Source organism: Xiphophorus couchianus, chromosome 23 (assembly GCF_001444195.1).
Source record: "Xiphophorus couchianus chromosome 23, X_couchianus-1.0, whole genome shotgun sequence".
Lineage (NCBI taxonomy): Eukaryota > Metazoa > Chordata > Actinopteri > Cyprinodontiformes > Poeciliidae > Xiphophorus > Xiphophorus couchianus.
In genome coordinates, this window is record NC_040250.1 from 13,308,126 (window position 1) to 13,331,463 (window position 23,338).

At 37.6% G+C, this 23,338-nt stretch overlaps 2 protein-coding genes across 4 annotated transcripts in view; one reads left to right on the plus strand and one right to left on the minus strand.

The window, feature by feature from the left end:
- Positions 1–571: 571 nt before the first annotated feature.
- fermt3b (FERM domain containing kindlin 3b) lies at positions 572–11,805 on the minus strand. Its single transcript, XM_028008642.1, has 15 exons — positions 11,622–11,805; positions 10,707–10,833; positions 8,959–9,192; positions 6,876–6,992; positions 6,561–6,729; positions 5,531–5,633; positions 5,325–5,432; positions 4,330–4,464; positions 4,098–4,144; positions 3,895–4,019; positions 3,578–3,684; positions 3,232–3,453; positions 2,432–2,556; positions 1,616–1,757; positions 572–1,390 (listed from the first exon to the last, which is right to left on the minus strand). Exons 2-15 carry the CDS (start codon positions 10,828–10,830, stop codon positions 1,211–1,213), a joined length of 1,938 nt encoding a protein of 645 aa, XP_027864443.1. The 5' UTR covers positions 10,831–10,833; positions 11,622–11,805; the 3' UTR covers positions 572–1,210.
- Positions 11,806–16,060: 4,255 nt separating this feature from the next.
- macrod1 (mono-ADP ribosylhydrolase 1) overlaps positions 16,061–23,338 on the plus strand; it is a 183,172-nt gene continuing 175,894 nt past the window's right edge. For 2 of the 3 annotated variants that reach the window (XM_028008926.1, XM_028008927.1), the window contains exons 1-3: positions 16,061–16,612; positions 17,729–17,827; positions 19,305–19,412. In XM_028008926.1, coding sequence (XP_027864727.1) covers positions 16,198–16,612; positions 17,729–17,827; positions 19,305–19,412 — 622 coding nt within the window. In that variant the 5' untranslated portion in view covers positions 16,061–16,197. The remainder of the gene's footprint in view (positions 16,613–17,728; positions 17,828–19,304; positions 19,413–23,338) is intronic. The other variant, XM_028008924.1, reaches the window with a different exon arrangement.

Sequence of the window (23,338 nt, forward strand, 5' to 3'; positions counted from 1 at the left end):
TTATTGGGATTTAATGTGACAAAGTAAAGACGTGTATAAGTATGAGGTGGAGTGAAAATGGTACATGGTTTTCTAATTACAAATATTCAAATAATTCAGCATGTATTTGTAATTAGACCCCCGTGCTCTGATACCCCTCAACCCACTGCCTTCAGATTTAACCAAAGTTGTAGTAATAAGAGAGTCTTTGTTGACACAGCAAACATATGAAAGAATGGTCTCATGAAACCAAAGCTTTTCATCAAAATACTAGCAGCATCTGTGGTAATGTTTTAAAAATAAAAAAACAGGGACCAGAAAGTTTGTTGCTAATGATGGGATGGATGAAGTTAAGTGCAGAGCTCAATTGTAGAAGCAACTTTAAATAAAGGACTATATGAAGATATTCTGTTTAGCCTGAGTCTGAGGAAACAGGATGCAGACCCTGTGGTTTAACGGGCAGCCTCAACAGTTCCTTACAAGATTATGGAAACACACACACTCTGCATGATTGAGATAATTGGTTAGGAGCTTTCAGTAAGAAAACAAATGAGCGCTGTTGTGACCACGGTGACAGAAGATAAGACAAAACTTGAAACACTTTTGTTTATTATATTTTCAATTTAAACAGTTAACTCATTCACGTTTAAATTCTCTGCTGGGATAATACAGGCATGTTCAATAATTTACAGACTGATGTTTTCAAGCTTTTATTTCTCTTAATTATGATTTTCTGCTTACAGTTCATTAAAACATGACATTTATGATCAGAATATTACATCACACTAATAAAAAAAAAAAAATTTGTGACATTCTGACAAATGAGTCTATTCAGAAAGTATATTTTTTATTAATTGAATTTGGCTGTTAAAGCTGTGTTCAAGTATTGTTATTAATACAAGTCCTTCCAGAGCAATGCTGATTACAGTTAGACCCTGTGGTCACGCAAAAAAAGAGAGAAGTGGCTGTCTGAGTCAGCGTTGTATTTCTATAAGTTTGACCACCAGGCTTCTGGTTTTGGGCCCTCTATTATTTGCACCAGCAGCAGTCCATCACAAAATAATTCAATATTGGACGTTTGGAGTCCTAAACTCTCTTTGTACGTCATGTGCATTTGGAGCAGATGGTAAATTAAAATCTGTTTGGAAGGTATGAGCCATAACTTTGTGTTTTTCCTGGTGGGATTCACAGAGAGAGGGAGTTTATGTATCAGTCTTTATGTATTCCAGTATTATAGCGCTTCGTGGCCTCCGGTCAGCTTATGGAAGAGCTCCTCATTGAGCGTGTCACTCTTCTCACGGCTGCGCGTCGACATGAAAATGTAGCCTCCAATGAACTCGTGAACAATTTTACAGTCAGCCGTCACGCAGCCGAAGGCGATGTTCACATTCCCCTCAAACTCGATGGCCATCTGGACAAAAAGGTGACAGTAGGAGGCATTAGTCTGAGAAAGTGATCAGATTTGGGGAAAACAAAAAAAAAATGCAATTAAAATAATTTTTATCAATAACTCTGCATAATTTAAAAACATTTCAGCATGGCATTATTCAATCTTGGGTATCTAAAAGATGAAACACCTGCTTACAACTAGAAAATAAAAATTTTTTTGAGCTGCTATAGCAGCATGTATTATGACCTGTTTTATGTCCCAGTTTACGTTCCACTGCTTCATGTTGTTGTAGCGCCAAGTCTTCACCACGTCACCCACTCCCAGGTCGATACGGATCAGGCGGTTCGGGGCGATGCCCAGCACCTCGTCCTTTCTGCTACCCTTAAACCTGTTGGCCAGAAAACATTTATATTAATAAACCTCTTACAAGGTTCCTAGAACACCACTTCACACATTATTTTGTACTTTTAGACTTATCTTTGGTCATGGTATCGTCATGCTTATTGTCATTCATCACTATTTTAGCTCAGTTATGTGTAAGGAGATAACTGGATGTGGTCAGTTTCAACATAAAGAGCTTTGTTTGAATATGGATTATAATTTCCTCCTTACTTGGTGCATATCAATTTTAGGGGAACTTTAATTATGGTGGCTATTTATTATAAATATAAAAATAACAGTCAGCAACACCAGTGGAAAAACTGCCAAATAATTAAAATGTTGTTGCACACAGTGCCATAATTATCTCATAAAACTACCATGGCTTGACAAAAATCAGAAACCTTTTAAAAACAACCCCACATAGATTTAACCGTGGCTCATTGCACAATTACTTTTCTAAATTCCTGTAACAGCCAGAAGTACTGCAGGACTAACACTAGCCTATACATGAACAGAAACAAAAAACAAAGATTCAGTTTGATTTGTTATTAAAACTTCCTTGCCATTTGCTATTATAGTGCTACTGCCACCTTCTGATTTTTCAGGGATTTTGGGGTTGGTGTAGCCACCCCAAAATCCTCTCTCCTGTGTTCTGCAGCATCAAATTTATTTAAACTTTACCTGACAACCACGTATGAGAGTCCAAAATCAGGCAGAGCCTGCCAGATCTGCAGGAAGCGCATCAGTGCATCTGTCAGAGAGAGCTGAGCTACGTTCTGGTAGGCGTCCAGGATACGAGGGGTCAGCTGGAGAAGCAGGCACAGGCAAACTTCTTAGATATAATTAAATTTTAAAATTAAAGACCAGTTGCTTAGCTCTACAGTACTAACATCAATTCTTTAATGAAACATACATCTATGCTTTTTGACACACATATTCAGATAAAAGGCGACCCATGCTTCTTTTAGCAGGTTAAAATAATTCTATGGGCTACACAAAACATGTTCATTACATTTTTTGCACAAAATCATTCTTAAAAAATTAGATTTTTGTTAACTCAATTCTGCTTATTTTAAGCTCCTTTAAGAATGAGATGTTTTAGAGCCTCTGTTCACTTTAAATGCATAATACCAGTTGACCAAAGGCCCTGAAGCTCCATTTGGGTTGCAAGGTGACGAGCTGGGCTTTGCTGGGGTTGCTTGGTAACGGCACAGTGCCCGTAGGTTGAGACTAAACAATTGGGAAGTTTTTGAAACAGCTCATTTTCCAGACACCAAAAAACATTAACTTATTGCCAAAAATGGCTGGCTGGTTTTCTCTTAAGTGCTTAGGCTGGTTCTAGAAGCAGTAGACACCCAAATGGAAGTATATAAAAATGCAAAATTTGAATTTTGCATAATAGATTCCATTTAAAACCAAATTAATAAATACTGTTGTGTATTTTGGCTATGCAGAAGTGCAAATACTCTGTCTTCCCCTACCTGTTTGGGCTTGTATTTCTTATGGTAGCGTGGTGACACCAAACTGTGAGTATTTATGCTTTCATCGCTGGCAGCTGAATTATTGCTGGAGCCGGAGTTGGTCTTTTGCATGGCCAGGAACGAACGGATGCTCTGGATCTCACTCTGGAAGCTGCTGTCTGCAAGGCTCTTGCCTTTGGAGGCCAGCCGACATCCGGCCATCCACTGAGCGTACTGCTGCTCCTGCAAAACATGAACCACAGGCAGAAGGAGGGGGGTTAGACAGGTGTGTCTGTGGGTGCAACCGAGTGGGCCAGGCAGAGATAAGTAGACAGAATGCTGCACACGACAGAACGATGGCACTGACATTTTCACAGCGCAGATAGACCTCGTTCATCCCTTCAGGTGCAGGGATCAGCAGTCTGATAAGAAACTTCTGTGCTGCAACGTTGACGTCGGGAGCCACCTCACAGCCTAAGAGCAGGAAAGCAAAGTAGGACATTGATAATTATGGGTTAGCTGTTGAAAAGCTGAATTATGAACACCAGTTTCACTGACAATCTTTCAAAAGGGGGAAACATTGGTTGCAAGAAGAACCCCATTCCATCTATCAATTTGTTTATGTTTAATCATTCGATGAAATAAAGCAACTTTTTCTTTCAAATTAAAATTTGTTTTCTGTACCTTTAAGGTTAATCTGTTGAATGGGCTCTCCAATGCTCTCCTCTTTGCTCTTGAAGTAAGAGATGGACGTATCCTGGAATTTGAACCAGTACTGCTTATATCCCTTCAGAGTGAGCCTCTTCGGCCTGAAATGCACAAGCATTGCTTGGTTTCATCAAAAATATTTTCTAGAAGTAATATGATAATCAGTGTTCAAATCTGACCTGAATATCTTCAAGTAGTCGTTGAGATCTGGTGCTGTCATATTTTCCTGAATAAAAGTTCAGAAAAGATGATTGTATGCTCCTCTTGTTAAATTACCTACAATATGTTTTTTTTCTATTGTCATTATTATTACAATCAATCAAAATAAAACCTAAATTAATAAAACATTTCAGTTGCTCAAAGGTGGAGCTTCATTTTTTATCAGCGATTAAGAATTAAAATCCAAGCTACCAGCAGGTCTGAGGCGGAGCTGCTCTCTCCCTCCATCTTGACCTCCAGGGACTGAAGGGCCGATTCCAGGTCGTCCAGGGCCGCGTTGGAGCTCATCATCTGGGGCTCCGACAGGGCCACCTTATTGATGTGGTACTAAATGATTTTACATGTAAGAGAGGACAGAAAGAGACATAAGTATAGAAGCTGTTAGCTGAAGGTCAGGGCAAATATAGTTCATAAAAATGGCCTATTAGGTTTATTGTATCTACAAGGAAGCTTTTAAAATTACACAAATACCCAGAAGTATTAACAGCAGCTTCTGATGCATTGGTTTTACAAAATCGAAAACCTGAAATAAATGTAAAATGGAGTCTACTTAATAATTCTGTAGATTTCACAGGAACATCCAGGAATTATTGTCCTATTTGATCACTCACATCTTTTTAATGTTCTTGCAACCTCTCTTAAGGTCCTGTCACATCCTTTCAAATCATTTCAGGCCTGAACTTGGACTAGGCCATTGCAACCTCTTGAGTCGTTTCCTTTTTTCTGTTATTCTTCTGTAGATGTGTTACTGTGTTTGGATCATTGCCCTGTTGCATGATCCAGTTTTGATTCTTTTGTGCACAGAAACATTCACAGTAGACTCAGTGAATGAGTGAATTCAAACAAGCCCAAATCACCATAACTCCACCGCTGTGCTTGACAGTTGGCATGAGACATTTGGCGTTTTGTACATGTTGAATTTATCTGCTGCCTTTCAAGGCATTCTTAGTTTATTCCGTTATTTTTGAAATACTTGTGTACTTATAAATTACTTGCAGATTTAAATCTGCACACAGAATGCTTTTAACATGAGTTCACACAGCAGTTTTCTTCAACATCTGCACTTGAACACTAGAGTTTCTGCTAAATTTGACATTTAAAGCTTTCATGACAAAATGATCCACTTCCCTCAGAGAGTTACACATATCCCCGTTCATCAGCAGAAGAAGCAATTTTTTTTATCTTACCTGCAGCGCTCCAAAAAGCATCATCTCCTCCTCGGTGCAGTCGATGTCTTCCAGCAGGATGGCCCAGCGAGCCTGCTCATACAGCTGGGTGAGACGCACAACATCGTACTGCCGGGGTAAAGATTGAGGTGATGGAAGAGTTAATAGACATTGGACACATTACCAATCCCACACACAATGATTGCACTAAAACAGCACACACAAACCTTGGGTTCTATGTCGTAGAAAGAGTAATACTTGAAGCGAAGCCACAGCCGGTCATTTTCTTGGATGTTTTGCTGCATGAGACAACGTGACGAGTCCAACCACCTGAGTGGGAAAACACAGAGCCTGTATGGGTTTGTGTTTTTATGAGTGAATATATACAATAATGTTTGTGTTTGCATTAAATTAATTTCAGTGTTAAAGTTTGTTGTAAAAAACAAGAAAAAGGGCCCAGAATATATATATATATCCATCCATCCATCCATCCATTTTCTGTTCACCCTTGTCCCTAATGGGGTCGGGAGGGTTGCTGGTGCCCATCTCCAGCTACGTTCCGGGCGAGAGGCGGGGTACACCCTGGACAGGTCGCCAGTCTGTCACAGGGCTATATATATATATTTTAAAGAAAATTGTCATTGTTTTCCTTGCAAACTCTTCAATCAGTTAATATAGAATAAAGAGGCAAAGAAGTAAAAAGATTCAAAATCTTTTTTCTTTTTCTTTGTTTTCAATTAAAATGACTATTGCCCCTGAAAGCTCTTCAAGTAATCCCAAAATCCTCTGAATACCCAGGCACATCTCAATAAAATAGAATATTGCTAAAAAATTGATCTTCTAATCTTCTTCAGACAGAACTTACAGTCTCAACTTGGTGCTCACTCTCACTTCAACAGTCAGGAGAAAATTAAACAACATATCTGTGAGTTAAAGTGGCAAATGTCATTTAAAAGGATGAGTAGTGATGTTGTAATCATGTCCTCTTGCTGTGGCAGACCAGTGTGTAATTTTAGCTAATTTTAAGTGGGAATAGACATTAGCTGTGTCCTAATATGTTCCTCAAACAGACTGCATTTTTTAAAATTAGATCACACAGGAAGATTTGAGGTATTTTCTTCAATTTAGATTGTTTAGATGGTGTAAATTTAGCACAAAAAAAAAAAATATATATATATATATAGAAGAAATAGTTGCTGTGTCTACAAAGTGGAGCTGCTTGGACGATGTTACCACATGAGCTATAAGCAAATATACCTGCCGTGGATGTGAGATTTGTCCACCACACTTGCTGGTCTGTACTGCTTGGCGATGACCTCTGGAGCAGGAGGAGGCTGAGTGACCGACAGCATCTTGTAGACGCCCTCGCTCTGCTCTGAGTCAGCAAAATGAGCTGGCATGCCATTATATAGACAGGGCCGGGAAACTGAACAGGAAGTGGGAGTGCAAACTGCTGTGAGATATTCAGGCTCAAAAAGGGGAAGCGCAATGGCTTACATTTACTTATTTTTAACAAACATTTTGCCTTGTCAATATGCCTTCAGTGTGTAAAAAAAGATGTGGTGGGTGTACCCGAGGAAAGGGGCACCTCGGTCAGGTCGTAGATCTCCTCTGTCAAATCTTTGTCTTTCTTCTTCTTCTTCTCCTCCACAGGACGGAGGAGGGAGAGCTCCTCAGGATGGCGGATGTCTGTGGGGATCAGGAAAGTAAACAGATGTTTATTAGCCCTACAAAATATCAAATGTGTTTTATGTTTAGGAATGTTAGAGCAATCCTTCAGAATTCTATTTCATCAGGTTTAGATTTACTGTTTTATAGTCATCACTGGGATAGCAGAATACACAGTACAATAACAGGATTGAATCCTTTACATTTTACTTAAATGCGATGACAGATCATAATAAAAACCTAGCCTGCTCTACAGACGAGTATAGGCAAGAGAAGAGATTCACCATGTAAAAGCACAACCTTCTGACAAGTCAGATGTTGGAAAATGAAGATTAACAATACTAAAAGCTCTTTGATTATGATCAGTTTCTGATGCTAAGAATGTTTTGTTTTCTTGATTAATATCTATAGCAAAACTATGTAATATAAACTCTCCTATTCAGAATCAACCTTCAGCACTGACTTTCTCTATTTCACTTAATCTTTGCTTGTTAGTTAAATTCTCTTTAAGTATTTCGATGAATTATGAACAGAAATAATCATAAACACACCTAAAACGGACACATAATTTAATTAAAGACCATATAGGTCATGCTTCTGATCCACATTTGGGTTGGTCAGTTCTTGTGTCCAAAACAATCATAAGTAAACTCCTTCTGTCTGGTAATATTTATTTATATCAGGTTTGTGCATTTCTCTACAGTAGAGATGAGTAAAGACATGAATACTTCAAACCATTCACTGTCAGAGCAGATATGAAACAGACCCTAACGTGGGTATGAACTGGTCGGTGCAAAAAATGTATACATGTAGTTTGATCGGATGAAGCTAAAATTGAAGTGCTTTAACAGGCCTGACCATTGTTAAGTTTGTAAGAAAAGTCTGAGAGCAGCAACTTAATTGTGAAATCTGGGCGTGGCAGCATCAGGCTGTGTGGGTGTTTTACCCACACAGAAAATAAATGTCATTATGAAGAAAGATGTTGTTTTTTGGAAATATTTATCATACATCTGAAGGTGTTGGCCAGGAAGTTACAGCTTGGGCACAAATTATACATGGACAACAGCTCAAATTAATTAAAAAGTAGCTTAAAGACAAAAATATTCTCATTTTGTCAGTATGATTACAATGTTGCATCCATGACCTCAAATCAGAAGGTCATGCTTAAGTAATGTTTCAGTGCCCCAATAGCTGAGTCATTTTCTGTGTCAGATTTTAGATGAGGTCAGTGACTGAATGTCAGATCATACGTGATTAAAGAAAACTGGTGAAAAAATGTCTGTATGTTCTTCATAAGTTTTTTAATTATGAAACAAATCTCACCATTCTGGCCAATTTTAGTAGGTGCACTAGTGTTGTACAGTGTTGAAACAACACGGGCTGCTCCAGGTCCCATAGGGACATCAACAGAATTGATCAGGGGATTCTGTTTTCAGAGCTCATCACTGTAATTAAGTTGTTCAAAGATAATAGCTGCCCATTCACAGAAGCAATAGAGAAACCAGTTTAATTTCAACAAGGAAAGAAGGGCAGCGACCAAGAATGCCTGTGCTTCAAAATCAACACCTGCAGCCACACTCACAATGTTTATACATTCATACACCAACTGAAAGTCAACTTCCAGCTTAATTTATGGTATTAGTATCAGTCAGGTCATTCAAAGCCTGAACCCTTTAAGCGTTCTTGTTTCCAAGCCAGTTTTGTCATTTCACTTAAGTTTGTTGCTTTTTAAACTATTTTCAGTCTGCTACCTTTTCTGGGGATTTCTGGTGAGGAAATGAGACCAAGCATTGCTTAAGTTAGAATAAATGAAAGCATGAAAGAGACTGAGAAACGTTTTTTTTTTTCTTGTAATGACCAAAATCAAAGAGCTGCTTGTTGAGACTGAGGGAAAAGACTCAACAATATAAATATAAACATCAGTGCTTTGAGATAAATGTGCAAGAGAGACAAAAAAGGCAGAAAGAGGGAAGAAAGAAAAACCTACTGAGCATCCTGCAGATTCCCATCACGGTCTGGAAGACGGGGTTGGAGAAGCAGGCCCTCAGCATCACAGTTTTACCGTTGGGCAAACCCAGTTTAAGTGGCTTATGTTGCGGCATGAACAGCAGACGGGCATCAGCGTGAATCCCGTATTTCTCCAGAGTCCAGGCTGTCCGCAGGAGCCACTGATGCTTCTGCTCCCACCACAGCGCATGATCCGACCAGTCACGCTGCATCTCTGTATAAGACAAGAAAGAAATACCTGGATTAATTACAGACACCTATGCTTGGCTATTTTAATCTCACAACACGTTGGCACTGAATACCCTCAGGCAGACTACATGTCAACAAACATTAATGCTCTCTTCATTTTTTGTATTATTGTTTATCTGTTTCTTTCCTTTCTCTTAACTGCCAGCTGTTGCAGCAGATGGACTGGGCCTGGTTCTGCTGGATGTTTCCTCGTGTTGAAGAAAGAGGTTCCTCTCCCCCTGTGGCATGACATGCTTGCTCAGGAGGAGGGATTGCTGCCGAAGTCAACTACTCTATGCAAACAGACAGGCTTCCTTGGAGAGATAACCTTTCACTAATTTACATTGAACCATCAGCTGAATGTGTCTGTATTGTACTATAAATTTTATGAAATTTTATGGAATTGAATTATAAAACTGAATCTAAGGATGAACATACGACATGATTTAATTCTTGTTGGGAGCTTTAGAAAAGAACTCTGACCTCCCTGGTATATTTTATTGGGATTTTCTTGGATTGACCAAAAAAACAAAGTGTTGCATAACTGTGAAGTGAAGGAAACTAACTCTGTTTTAGTTTGCTTTACAAACTATTTGTTTGAATTTGTTTTCAACCTCTAGTAATCAGATTTTATTTAAGACTATGCTAGATCCCATTACTTTCAAGATACAGAAGTGCAATTGTTTTACTTGAGTCAATGACGTATGTTTTATTTTATGTCTGTTTATTGTGACTATCTTTTGTAATTGGGTGTTTTTTCCTTTCTCTTTGTATGATCCTTGGCTTGCTTGTAAAAGAGATATTCAAATCTCAATGGGACAAACCTGTTTAAATCAAGGTTATTATTATTATTATTATATTCCTAAACAAAACGCTGTTCAATAAACGTCAGAAGCCTTCAGAAGTTTTCTATTAAAACAAGCCACCCTGCTCCTCACAAGGCATCCCCATTGTGAAACAATGTGGTAACTGAATCATGTTGTGTGAAATGTGAAGTCTTTTCTTCAGCAAAGACACTAAATTTGATCATAGCTGATGGGAAGATGAATGGAGCTAAATTCAGGGGAATCCTGGAAGAAAACCTTTGAGGAGACTATAAAATATTTCAGATTGGTGTGGAGGTTCACCTTCCAAAAGGACATTCCCATAGCATGATAATGCACCCACCATGTTTCACCACTGGAATGGTGTGTTGAATCGATGGGCAGTGTTAGTATTTTTTTGACCAAGTGATGTATAACAACTTTATTTAAGGATGTCAAAATTAATACCAAAACAACAACTTTCAGATTTGCACATTTATCCTTTGCCTTGAACTAAACAATAAAGTTTTATTTTCAATAATTACATAAAATACCAATAAAATTTCTTAAAATCTAGCACAATGTAGAAAAAAAAAATCAAATATGAATACATTTGCAAGCCCATGAAATGACTAAGTTTCTACTGTCGGCCCATGTGATTGAGAGAGAGAGGTTAAAAACAGATAGCTTGACTCACGTGTCTTTTCCACCAGCTTGAGGATAACCCCTCCAACATGGAGGTCAGAGGCAACGCTGATAGTGACAGAAGGGGCATCAGGCCCCAGGTCCTCCACTTTGACTGACAGGTCCCACGCCGCCATACTCTGAGAGAGACAAGAGCAGAGTGTGTGAAGGAAAGGCTGAAGGTAAGACTGTGCTCAGGAAAAACATGAATTACAGCCTGTGACATCTCCAGCAGGATAAAAACCAACATTATGAACACAAATTACACACATAAGGTCACTTCTGTTAGAGTAAAATGTTCCCTACTTATTTTTTATTTATATAGAAATAATAAAAAGAACTGTACAAGTGTTGCTTAGTGGAAGATAGCCCTTCTCCATGGTCAATATCACCTGATACTGAGTGACATGGAGACACAAACATACACTATGAGTGACATGTCAAGTTTAAACAGTATTTCCTGTTTCGGTCTTAAACTATCACCATGGACGCATACTTCCGCTTTTCAAATGCGTGCAGGAGGGGAATTAGAAACCCAATATGGGCTTGGTTGTTCATTCGATGGTGACACACTCACCTCCTACATGTAAATAAAAGCCCATATAAAATTAGATTTTACTTCTGGGTCTAAAATATGTTTACCTTTCAAAATCATAATCTATTTTACAAGACAACTACAGATGACGGTGGCACTGCATAAAGATAACATGCTTCAAACTCTCCACTTTTACTCGAAGGCCTAGACATTTTTGACATTTTTATGTTTAAATGATCATTTGTGTCCAATTCATACAGTCATAAAGAACTTCTTAAATTACCTCTATATTTTTATATTTCATAAAGAAGCTCAAAATATAAAAACCCAGTGTTATTTTCTCTGTTCTCATGCTTTCGCCCGCACACACAGACATCTTGTAAAAGACAGTACCGTCAGTCTCCTTCGTCCACGATTTTAAGAACTGGACCTGGTGGGTTCCTCTTGTCTCTGTCAGACAGCTGAAGACGTTTCCCTGGTCTACTGTGAGAACTTGCACCAGTCTTACCTCTCTTGGGTAGGGCAGGTTGTGGTGTGTGCTGAAGCCTCTGCCTTGGCTGCTTGTGTCACCCGTGTAAAAAAAAAAAAAAAAAAAATCTTGTTCCTTTTTTTCTTTGTCAGTTTCCGCCAGGCGGAAATGTGAACGCCAGTTAACTTCTGACTGACAGCCTGTGTTGAATGACATATTACGCAACATCTGTGTGTCGTTCACATTTAAACCACTTGTGTGAGTTGCCTTGCCAGATGTTAGTAATTTAAGGGTGTGTGATATTACTCCTTAATTTCAAAAGACAAGTTTCTTTGGTTTGGCTAAAAAACAATGTTCATTTAGGTGTTTGCTAAAATTTATAAAATGTTTCACATAAAACAGTGCCTTAAGTGCAACCAAAAACAAATTAAATATTTTCACGGTTTGTCATGTACATACATTTAAAGGTGCATTTTTTAAACATTTTAAAAAGATTAATTTCAGATTCATTGATTAAATTTTGAAAACAGTAAAAAAAAATGTCCAAAATGCCTAAAAAGAAGGTATAAGTAACAATATCAAAAGTTTAAAATTCCTGTCATATACACAGACACCTACCTTGAATTTCTGCGACTTTAAACAAGAAAAACATAAAAATGCATGTCAGAATGTATATCAGAGAAAGCAATATAGGTCAGTATAAATCAGTCTTCATGTATTTGTTTTAACCAATGTTTCGTCTGGGAATCAAAAACTCTAAGATCAGTTTCTGTGTGGGGTCTCTGTGTGCAGGTGAGGTACTGACCACCTGTCTGAGCTCGGGGAAGTGAGAGGGGATCATGCAGTGTTGTATAAAGTACTGAAATCTCAGAGTCAAGTAAAAGTACAAGTACCTCTCCAAAATATGACTTTGGTAAAAGTCGAAGTCACTGACTGAAATGTTACTTGAGTTAAAGTCTTAAAGTATCTGAAACTTCTTGTACTTAAGTATGGAAATTACTGTAAAAATGGATGTACTCAAGTAATGTAATGAAAAGTACAAGTAAAAAGTAAAACAAAGCAAATGCAGTTTGAATGACATTTTTTATATTTTGGTAAACTTGTCAAATACACTTAAAATAATGTACACAACCAAGTGCAGGCAAAATTAAACCTGCTAATAGATATACCTGCAGGCATCATTTAGTTAAGAAAATTAGGTGCTTTACCTATAGCACAAGGTTAACTTAACCTGCTTTACAACTGAACCAGCTTCTTAGTAAACCCTCCAGGACAGAAAATACAAAGTTTTTGTAAGCCTTAAGTTTTCCCTTCAAGTAAGGTCAGTGCTGAAAATGAGAAAAATAAATAGTACAGAAAATGCGGCCAACATGAAGAAAAAGAGCTGTTACGATTACTCTACTTCACAAATCAGTGAATCAGTCAATGCTACAGTCAGTAGGTGGTGCACACAACTGGTCATTATGCAAAAGAAAAAAAGAATTGAGAGGGAAATGCAGCTTATTGGCATCTGTAAACCTGGTTTTGAACTTGCATGCCTTTACTATATTCGTTAAATTTAGTCTAAATTGCTATCGCTATGGCTTCTGTCCCCCTTGAACAGAGGAGTCTAGGTAGCCTGCTACAGTCAACATTAGGCCTAAGCTAAATACACCACGTGTGGAACTGAAACAATGCCAAACAAAGTTCATTTATGGTCAAGATTTCACAATACAGTAGTGCCTAGTGACCAAGCTATAGTTACTGAAACAGGAGGATTATAACCATTTCATAAGAAGTTACCTCGATGTGTTTCTTCAAGTTGGACGGGGAGTTTTTGTAAGATAGAATTTCCATGTGACTGCTACTGATTGCGAGACTTGCTTTGTGTTTAATGGGAGAAGTGAAACAGGTGTATCCTAATTAAAAGTAAAGAAATCAAGAAATGGCAAAAAATGTGGAATGAAGATAAGAAAGGAAGAAGATTATATGAAGTACAAAAGTCAGTTCAAATTCGAAGCATTAATGAAAGAAACAGAAGAGAAGAAATAATAATTAGTAGATTAAGAGTAGGTCATACCTACTTAAATGGCATGCTTTATACAATAGGGAGGAAAAATAATGATAACTGTGAGAGATGTGGAGTGAAAGAAAATGTAGAACACATCTTGATGAAATGTAAGTCAAATGAACTCGAAAGGGAAGAATTAAAGAGAATAGTTAGAAATATGGGGCATGAATGGAATCTTAAAGGTATATTAGGAAATGAAGGAAACATAACAGATATTCACAAAGTAAGGAAAGCATTGTTTATTTATCTTAAGAATACAAAATTAAAAAGTAGAATTTAATAGATATGAAGTAATGCTTCTACACACTCATGTACAGTAGGTGGCGGTATGCACCTTAAAGTTGCTTGTGATCCGCCATAATAGAAAAGAAGAAGAAGAAGAAGTATCCTATTGGTGGTGATGAACAAGCCGAGGCAAGCAGGCTACGGACTTTGTTCGGTAGCCTACTTGCTACTTGCTAATCAGTAGGTGGGGTCAAAACACTTGCGTTTCTCTCTCTCGCTTTTTTGTAACGAGTAACTAAACCACACATTGAAAATGTATCGGAGTAAAAGTACGCAATTAAGTTCGGAAATATAGTGAAGTAAAAGTGAAAGTCATCAAAAATTTTCATACTCCAGGAAAGTATGAAGTACTCCAAAATATACTTAAGTAAAGTAGTGAAGTATTTTTACTTCGTTACTATACAACACTGGGATCATGGCAACATGGGGATTCTGACTCTTTTTAGAAAACCGGCTCTTTTGGCTTCAAAGCGGCTCTTCAGATTTTCTTTTTGGTTCCTTAATTTATTATCCAACAAAAAAAATTTGCAAAATGAATGAGATCAGCTCAAAGTGAAATGTGCATTTTGAGTTTTAAAATACCATATGAGTTTGTTATTTGGCTTTTGATTGTTACATTTATAGAGTAAATTGATTGAAAGGGACCTTTTAATTCAGAAATCTTCCCATTTTGTCTGAAGCTTGTGTTCGTATTGAACCACCAATTAGAAAACATGCTTCTACTATGACAGTTTACTGCTATAATGTAATGGGTTTTAAATGTTTTCTTTGAAAAACAGAGCAGCCCTCTGACAGCAGACGGCGTGTTACAGACCCGTTTAACAAATACTTGATTTATTTCAGTTTGAGTAAAAGCTAGAAGCACCATGCACCAACAGTGCTGCTATAATTGTTTGTGTGCTAGAAGTGAGCTAAGGTGGAATAATTTGTTTGTACCAAGTTCTAAATATTTATTTTGAAGCAGGTCAAAGAGAATCCAGTGCTGTAACGGCTGTTGATTCATGGAGATGCTCATTGTTGCTCTCATATCTTGTCTGTCAACAGTCGTCCTTAAAGAAACCCCTAAAACCAACAGATGAATTACTTGTCCGGTAAATAGAGCATGGTAGCAATATTATGTGAGATATTGAAGCTGTGATAGCGATGCAATATTAGTGTACATTAAATCCTGTCGTTTCAGGTGCACAGTGACCTGCTCAATCCGGTGGACACATTGTGGCCACGCTGCATCTGATAATAGACTGCCATACAACGTATTAAAGCGCAAAAAAGAGCTTGCTGTGAACTGTATTTGATTTTGTCGATGTCTGTGTTTAATTTAATTTCAATAAAGACCTGTTTCACCAGTCTGACAAGTGTTTCATTCTTACAAATACCTATTTAAAATATTTCTTAAAAGGGAGGATATTCTCATAAAAGGATTAGAGCAAACATCTGGGATAGCTTTTCGTTTTAAACGGGCATGATATTCTGATGACGGAAGTGATAGTTTTGTGTTTTTTGTCGTGTATATAAATTGTTCCAATGCTATGCTAAGCATAACTCCTATTCTTCCACTTCAGTCTCATCACTCAAATAATGTTATCCAGCGACAATATTTAACATTAACACAGCCTGTTATAGTTTTCGGTTGGTAAACATCACGGTAGACGTTTTAGACGCGTAGCACCGACAGATAGACATATCTATCTATCCGTGCTACGGTAGGAAAATCTGTAGCACAGATAGTCAGAACACCGTTACATTCAAACGGCCATTGTTTTACCCCAATGTGTAATTTCCGACAGCCGTGAAGCTCACACTGAGTTGTGACCGTTAGCTTCGACTCTTCCATTTTCACTCGTTTATGGGATATACAGATAATAAAACACAGCGCTGATAATATTACATTTATTTGAGATACCACTCTTTTCTTTTATTATGATTACCAGAATCCGAAATATACAGCAGTTATTAGTATTTCTTGATTTTAATCAGTTAGTGGTGATCATGGAACACCCCTGGTTGATGGTACATTCCACACGTTAACTTCCGAAACAAAAATGGCACATGTGATTTTGCAGTGAGGGGTGTGTTTGTATCGAAAGTGAAAGCTAACAGCAGTGTGTCCGACACTTTCAACTTTGAAACCCAACTCTTTGCTGTCTGCTTGGTGTTACCTACACATGGCAGTGCTAATGTCAGCTCGAGTTTCACACATCAGAGCCCTGCCCTGCGGCGCTCTGTCCCTTATCCGAGCTGACTTCCAGACATCCGGTGTCAAGTTCAGGCACTTGTTACCTCCGGGTAGCCCCCAGCTCAGAGGGACGGGAGTAACGAGTCCTGTACGAAGCCATATTAACGCCGCAGTCCGAGGTGACAGATTCTCCACCACTGCAGCGGCGCTTCGCAAATCCAGCCAGGCTAACGGTTCCTCTTCACCAAGGGGGAGGAGAGGCTGGCTGGGCAAGTTTGCCCTCGGTGCTGCCCTCGGGGTGGGCACAGGCGCTCTGGTACAGGCCCTCCACACTGGAGTTTTAACCGCCATGCCTCTAAAAATGAACCTGGACTCTGCTGAGAGTGACTGGAAGGAAGCCAAAGGTGAGAATGTCCAGCAGTGGCAGGGAATAATTCTTCAAGATTTTACAGAGTTTTCAGACAAAAATACCTACTGTCAGCTGGTACAATAAGTTGTAATAAGTTTTTGATAAATAAGAATGTATAAAACCCAGTAGACAGTCAACTTAGCAGTTTTAAGCTTCGTATTAAGCAGGGTTCTTTATTTTTATATTTTAGTATGTGCTGCCTTTCTAAAATAACTGCTACTTGAGCTACTTTCAGTTTATCTTACATGAAGCTTTACTTTGCTCTGAATGTTTTTTTTTTCAGTTTCTGAAACACATTAGAAAAGTATTCACACCACCTAAATCTTTCCCATGTTTTGCACTCAGTACAACTACAGACATAAAATTGATTTTTTTGTGGATTTTATTTATTGACCAACATAACAAGCAAAGTATAATTAAGCATATTATTCTGAAAAGTGTCGCATGCATTTGCATTCAGACCCTAAATATAATCAGTTTGATTCAGTTTAAAAATGTGTAGCACCTTACAAAAACATCCATCCCAATTTATACAAGTAATTTTATAGTCAAATCAGTCAGATTTGCAGCTAACTGCACACATTTAATTTTAATCTTAGCTCTAAATCAGCACTGAAAAGGTCATTGTAACAGATAAGCTCTGTGCCATTTGTAGAGTGTGTAGGAGGGAAATAGGTATGATTTTACCTAGGAGAGACACCTTGTCAAGTGCAGCATCTGCAGGAAGAGAACAAGAAGTTGTTGGAATCAGTAGCTCAGCTTAATCTCTTTATGGGGAGATTAAGAAACAGAGTAGATATGAAATTAATGGCAAGAATAACTGTAGATTATGCACAGTTGGAAAGTAGAGTATTTTTGAGGAAACAGAGTAAAAGCAGCAGTAATTAAATCTACTCCACACTTTTCAGATTGTAAGTTATAAAGCCTTTCAAATGCTTTTCATTATTTCATTCTCAGGACTATACACTACTTTATGTTGGTCTAGCACCTAAAATCTCAGTAAAACACATTGAAGCTAATAATAATAATTACATAAAATAATATGGAATGGTTAAGGAGGTTAGAAAGATTTCTTGTTAGATTATAACCTTCTTCTCTTTCTTTTCCCTAGATTTTCTGCTGTCTCTGTCCGTGAAGGACAGGCGCGGCTACTACAGAACCTCTGGCTCGGTGCCGTTGGGTGACATTCCAGTGTGGACTCCCACAGCAGGTCAGACATCCCACATCTGTCAACATCTGCGTCACTCAGAGCGGTGAAGCAGTGGTGGCGATGAAATTCTTTTCACGAATTAGAAACAACTTTTAATACCAACATAAAATTACAAAATACTGTGACAACCTCTTTTAAAAACCAAAATCATACATAAACAAACAAATATTTAAGTTGATTAAGATGCTTATTCCTAAAAAAAAAGAATTCTTAGCAGGGGATCAAATCATACTAAAATGGGCATGTGATTTAATGCTGTTCAGAGATGGGTAGACAGAAATTGTACTGCAACATACTTTTAATTGTGTAGCATTAAAATGTAAAAATAAAAAATACTCCAGTAGGAGTAAAAATGAATTTGCTAAAAAGGGTTCTCAAGCTCTAACTGATTATGAACAAAAATGTAAAATGATATGCCAATTATGGTATTTACTACAATTAAATAATAAAAAAAAAAAAGTAAAACATAAATTACATAATTACAAAATATCAAAATCTGGCAATTGAAACACCAAATCCCTCTTTTCCACAACAGTTTTTATTTATTTATTTTGAACATGATAGAAGTATAAAGTCACACACATGAACAAGGAATGTAAAAGACAAATTTTTATACCACAGTAATCTTAACATGCTTGAAATCTTACAGTTATTTATATGCGTCAGCAGTGCAAAGAACTTCCAGTGACAGCGTATAGTGTTAAACAGCGTTTATACAGCGTTGACACATAGGTCATGTTTCATGACCTATGTGCTAGTCATGACACATCATGACCAGGACATAGAAAATAACATGAGAGATGGTGTAGAAACAAGAAGTCTCAGGTCAACATAAACTGTTAGTATGTGGTTGGTACATTTTGGTTAAAACGTGATTATTCTTCATTTAGTGAAGCAACTTGAGGTGAGTAGAGTAGAGTAGAGTAACCAGAAATTATACTCAGGTAAAAGTAATTATACTTCAAAATATCACTCAAGTACAAGTAAAAAGTAGAGAGAGTAAATTGACTCCTATAATCCTTGAAGTTTCTCAAGTAAAATGTAACTGGAATAAATACAATTAGTTGCTTTACAGCATGGAAGGCCTTGTGTTCTCACTCTCTAAAGAAGACATTTTGAACATGACAGATTAAATGTCTCATTTTAAGCCACGCAGGTTTCTTCCTCTACTTGTTTCAGAACAGATTTATCTTCCGTCTCTGGTGATAAATTGTCCTAATCGGTCCTTCAGTTTCTCTCAAGGCGACTGTGAACAGCCTAGGGCTTTGTGACAGAGCCAATCTTGCATGTGGCTGTGTAAACCTCCTATTTAAATAAGTGATAAATCTGTAAATTGCATGACAAAAATTGAAGATACCACTAGAGGGAGCTCACATGCTTCCAGTGTCACAGTTACCCGTCTGCTGATTCCTGTTTTTCATAGAGATTTTCTGTTGCAAACCAAGCTGAGCCCGGCTGTGTTTGCTCCTGTCCTCAGGTGCCTCTAAGTCGAGTCGCTACCTGAGGAATGAAACGTTAGACCAGAAGATTTCCGTGTACAGTGGTGACATAACCAAGCTGGAGATAGATGCCATTGTCAATGCAGGTATGGGTGTTCTGTTTTGTTTTAGACAGGTCTGTGCACAATTTCAGCCACTCTACATGAAAAATCATAATTTTCTTGCATCATAAAATAAAATCCCTTTTTTTTGTCCTTTCACTGTTGTTTCCTAAAATGTACAGGAATGAACATTTTGAAAAACACAAAAGGGAGAAATATAAAAGGCATTATGACTTTAAAAGGTTCCAGCAGTATTTAGCCTGGCTGTGCGTTTATGGGCATATGCATAAATTTTGCAGGAAACATCTGTGAGCGGTGTCTGAGCTGTAATTATGTGCATAATGTATTTCCAGCATGTTGGTAGAACAGCCAGAGGCTTTCAAGTGATTATCTGCATAGTGTTCCAAGATATTCTTTCAACTAATTTGAGTACCCTACTGAAGAAAGTGAGAACAACAGAACTGCTGGTAAAAAATACCAAAGAATTTCAATATAAATATGACAAGGGACTGTTTAGCTTGGAATGAATAGTAGAAGCTTAAATTTCACGCCAGTGAAAAAGATATAGATTGATGGATATTTTATTTATCCCGGGGGGAATTTATGTATCTAGTAGCTCATAAAAACATCAACAAAATTCTAATTTCAGTTAAGAATATATGACCAATAAGATAAACCATTTCTGCCTCCACTACACAGATCAGATTTTGATGAGAAGTGGAAATCTCTTATATCTGCATCTTCTAAATGTTCAATAAAAAATCTGCATATTTTGTCTTTTTCAATATCTTAAAAGTTTTGAAGAAGTAGATTGAGAAATGGAAGCTCATGGAGGGTTTTCATGAATTCTCAAAGGGAAAGATGTTTGAAGAGACTTACTTGAAAAAAAAATTGTGAAGAGAGACATTGATTAGACTTGAACATACTTTGAAATCCTAAGGTAGAAAGAGATGCGCTCCGTCTTTTCCCAAATTGTCACAGCTTCCTCATTCTTGAGCAAATCTTTGCTTTGGTCAAAAATACATTACCTTTCTAAAGCCTGCATGAGAGCACAGGCTTTTAAGCAAAGTTCTTTGGAGCCAGTTTTTAGAGGACGAATGAGACGTGCAAATAAACAAGGACATAGCAGTGATGATATTAATTAGTTGGATGAAAAGCATTCTGTGTGCATAGCAAAAAGATCATCTAGTTTGGTGTGTGTGTGTGCGTGTGGGGGCGTGTGCGTGTGTGTGTGTGTTAAAAACATCGGAGGAAAAAGCAATCCGTTAAAACCAGCAGATGGACAATCTTACCCATAGATGAGGGTAAGAATGTAGATCTACTGGTAAATTCCAAGCTTCGCCTTTCGTCTTATTTTTCTCCTCATCACGACAAAGCAATACATTGGTCGCATCATTCTGCCAGTCAATCTCCTGCTCCATATTCCTCTCACTTGCGAACAAAACCCAGAGATACTTAAACTCCTTCACCTGTAGAGGGCACTCTACCGCTTTTTGGCTCAAGATCATTGTCTTGGATTTGAAGATGCTGATTTTCATCTCCTCCCTAAAAGTTCTGAACAAGATCAGTGGCAAAGAGCAACCTTGGTGGACCCAGTTACATACAATCCAATTCAATACAATAGTACAATGTAGTCATATCATTTGATGCCAGTTGGTGAAAAGTTTGCAGAGCTGATTGTATGAAGTTGATCTCTTGTCACTTTTGTTGCAACCAGCTTGGGGTTGATGGGGAAAATAAATCAGTGCTGGTGGCACAAACTTGCTGACAGAAAAAGGTTATTCTTCCTTAGGTTTCTAAATTTACAATTAGGAAAAAAATTTTCATTATTGTCAATTCAAGTGGAAAACATATGTAGGATATATTCTTTGGATTGACTTTGCCTTACTATGTCACACTGTTTAGGTCTCAGTTGGCTTGTTAAAAGCAGCTTGGCTTGTCTGGAAGAGTTGCTTGGACTTTCCTCTTTTTTAAAATAGTGTAGATAAACAATATACTGTACGTTTGCAAGTTGCCTCTGAATGAACTGCAAAATGTCTGGAAATATGTCGCTTGGACAGATGAGACGGAAATATTAACTTTTGGCTGGATGGCACAGCACGAACAGTGCTGGGTTGATGGTGTTTTTCATCTTGACTTATAGGATCGGAGGTCAAATGTGAGGCCATCTGTCAAGCTTGGACCAAACATGGTGATGGAAAAATACAATGATCCCAAACACAGCAGTGAATCTGTGATAAAATAACTGAAAATGAAAAAGATCAATCTGTTTCAGAGATCCAGATAAAGCCAGGTTCCAGTCTGATTGAAATGCTGTATTTCAGGGTAAATATGCAGTAACTAATGTCTGTAAGTCTCAATGAATTAAAGAAATGGTGTAAAGTACATTAAATCTAAAGTCCTTCACAATGACTGGAGTTTATTAAATTGAGGCAGAAAATTGGTAATTCATGGAGTGTGCTTAGATTCCTCCATGAAGGTCTTGTCTTTGAAAATCAATGGAAAGGCCAGTACTGATTTATGTATGCTTGATAGTTGCAAGGATTTTAGGTCAAATATCATCATCTAAAATATAATGATGTTTGACCTTTAAGCTGCTAATGAAGAGAACAAAACTGACATTATCTGTTTTCATTTATCTATAATCCAGAGTCATTATGCTTGACTGAACTTTGCTTTAGTTTTTGAAGATCACTATTTTCACCTCCAGGCTTCATTCCCTACCCCATTATATAAAACTTCCGTTCTTGCTTCCTTCCTTGATTCCTTCTTTCTTTCCTTCCTTCCTTCTGATGTCCTTTATTTTTTCCATCCTTTAGTCTCTCTGCATCCTACCCCTTATTAATGTCTTGTGCTCTATCTTGTGTAGGGTACAAGATAGGAATGTGCTCTACCCACATTCCTATCTTGTACCCTTTTTTCTTTTCTTAATGTGCTTTTCCTTTCTTTCTTTCCTTGTATTTTTTCTTTCTTGTGTTCACACTTTTTCCTTCTGCTTGTCCTGCCTTTTTTCCTTCTTTTTTGTTTTTCTTCTTTTATTTCTGCCCTGGTCATTTCTTTCCTTCCTTGTGTATTTTCTCTTTCTGTTTCATTCATTAGTTCCCCTCTTTTGTCCTCCCTTTTTTCTTCCTTGTTTCCTTCCATCCCTCTGCTTTCTGGTTTTTGCAGATTCCACATTTAAAATCTGTTTTCTCTATAAGTACACTGTGATATCTTAGTAAACTAAAGTATTTCATATTTTAAAAAGGCTGGAACTTATAGATGGACAAACTGTGCAGGAACCTTGGATTCAACCTAAGAAACAAACTGAATCTAAAATTTGAGGACATGAGAAGCTTCAGTGCATAGGAACAATAAAACAGTTGTAAATGTCTGAATTGTTTTATTGCAGCTTTCTGGTAAAAAAAAAAAAAAAGAAGTCCCGATTGAGGAATATTTGTCTCCTTATATAGGATGTGACTTTAAACTTTTATGAATGGAAGCACATTCAGAATTTAAGACGGCAGAATATGCAATGCTTTTGAAATCCTCATGTGTCTGTGTTGCAATCATTCATTTAAGTTGCAATATTTATTACCTCTCATTAGCTTTGGTTTCAGGAGGCCTGAAAGTGGGATTAAATCCATACTGATAACCATTAGATGGAGCCAAACACTGGCTTATTATTCCAGGAGCGTCTCCTCTGAGATACTTTTAGTATTTGGGGGAAATTTAATCTGTGTTTTGGCACAGGCGTTGTATCAGGGGAGAGAAGGGCAGACCAGCCTAAACAATGCCTGATGATGAGCCTTCAGCTACAAAATGATAGATTTTTATTGGCAGCTGACTGTCAGCAGGCGGATGCTGTGCCAGCATCTAATAAACATGTTGATCGTTGACTCCCGTTTATGGAGTTATTGGTTTTTTGTTTGTGTGTACTTGTGACTCTGCCTACAAATATTTAGGTAATTATGAGTGTTTACACAAAAAGT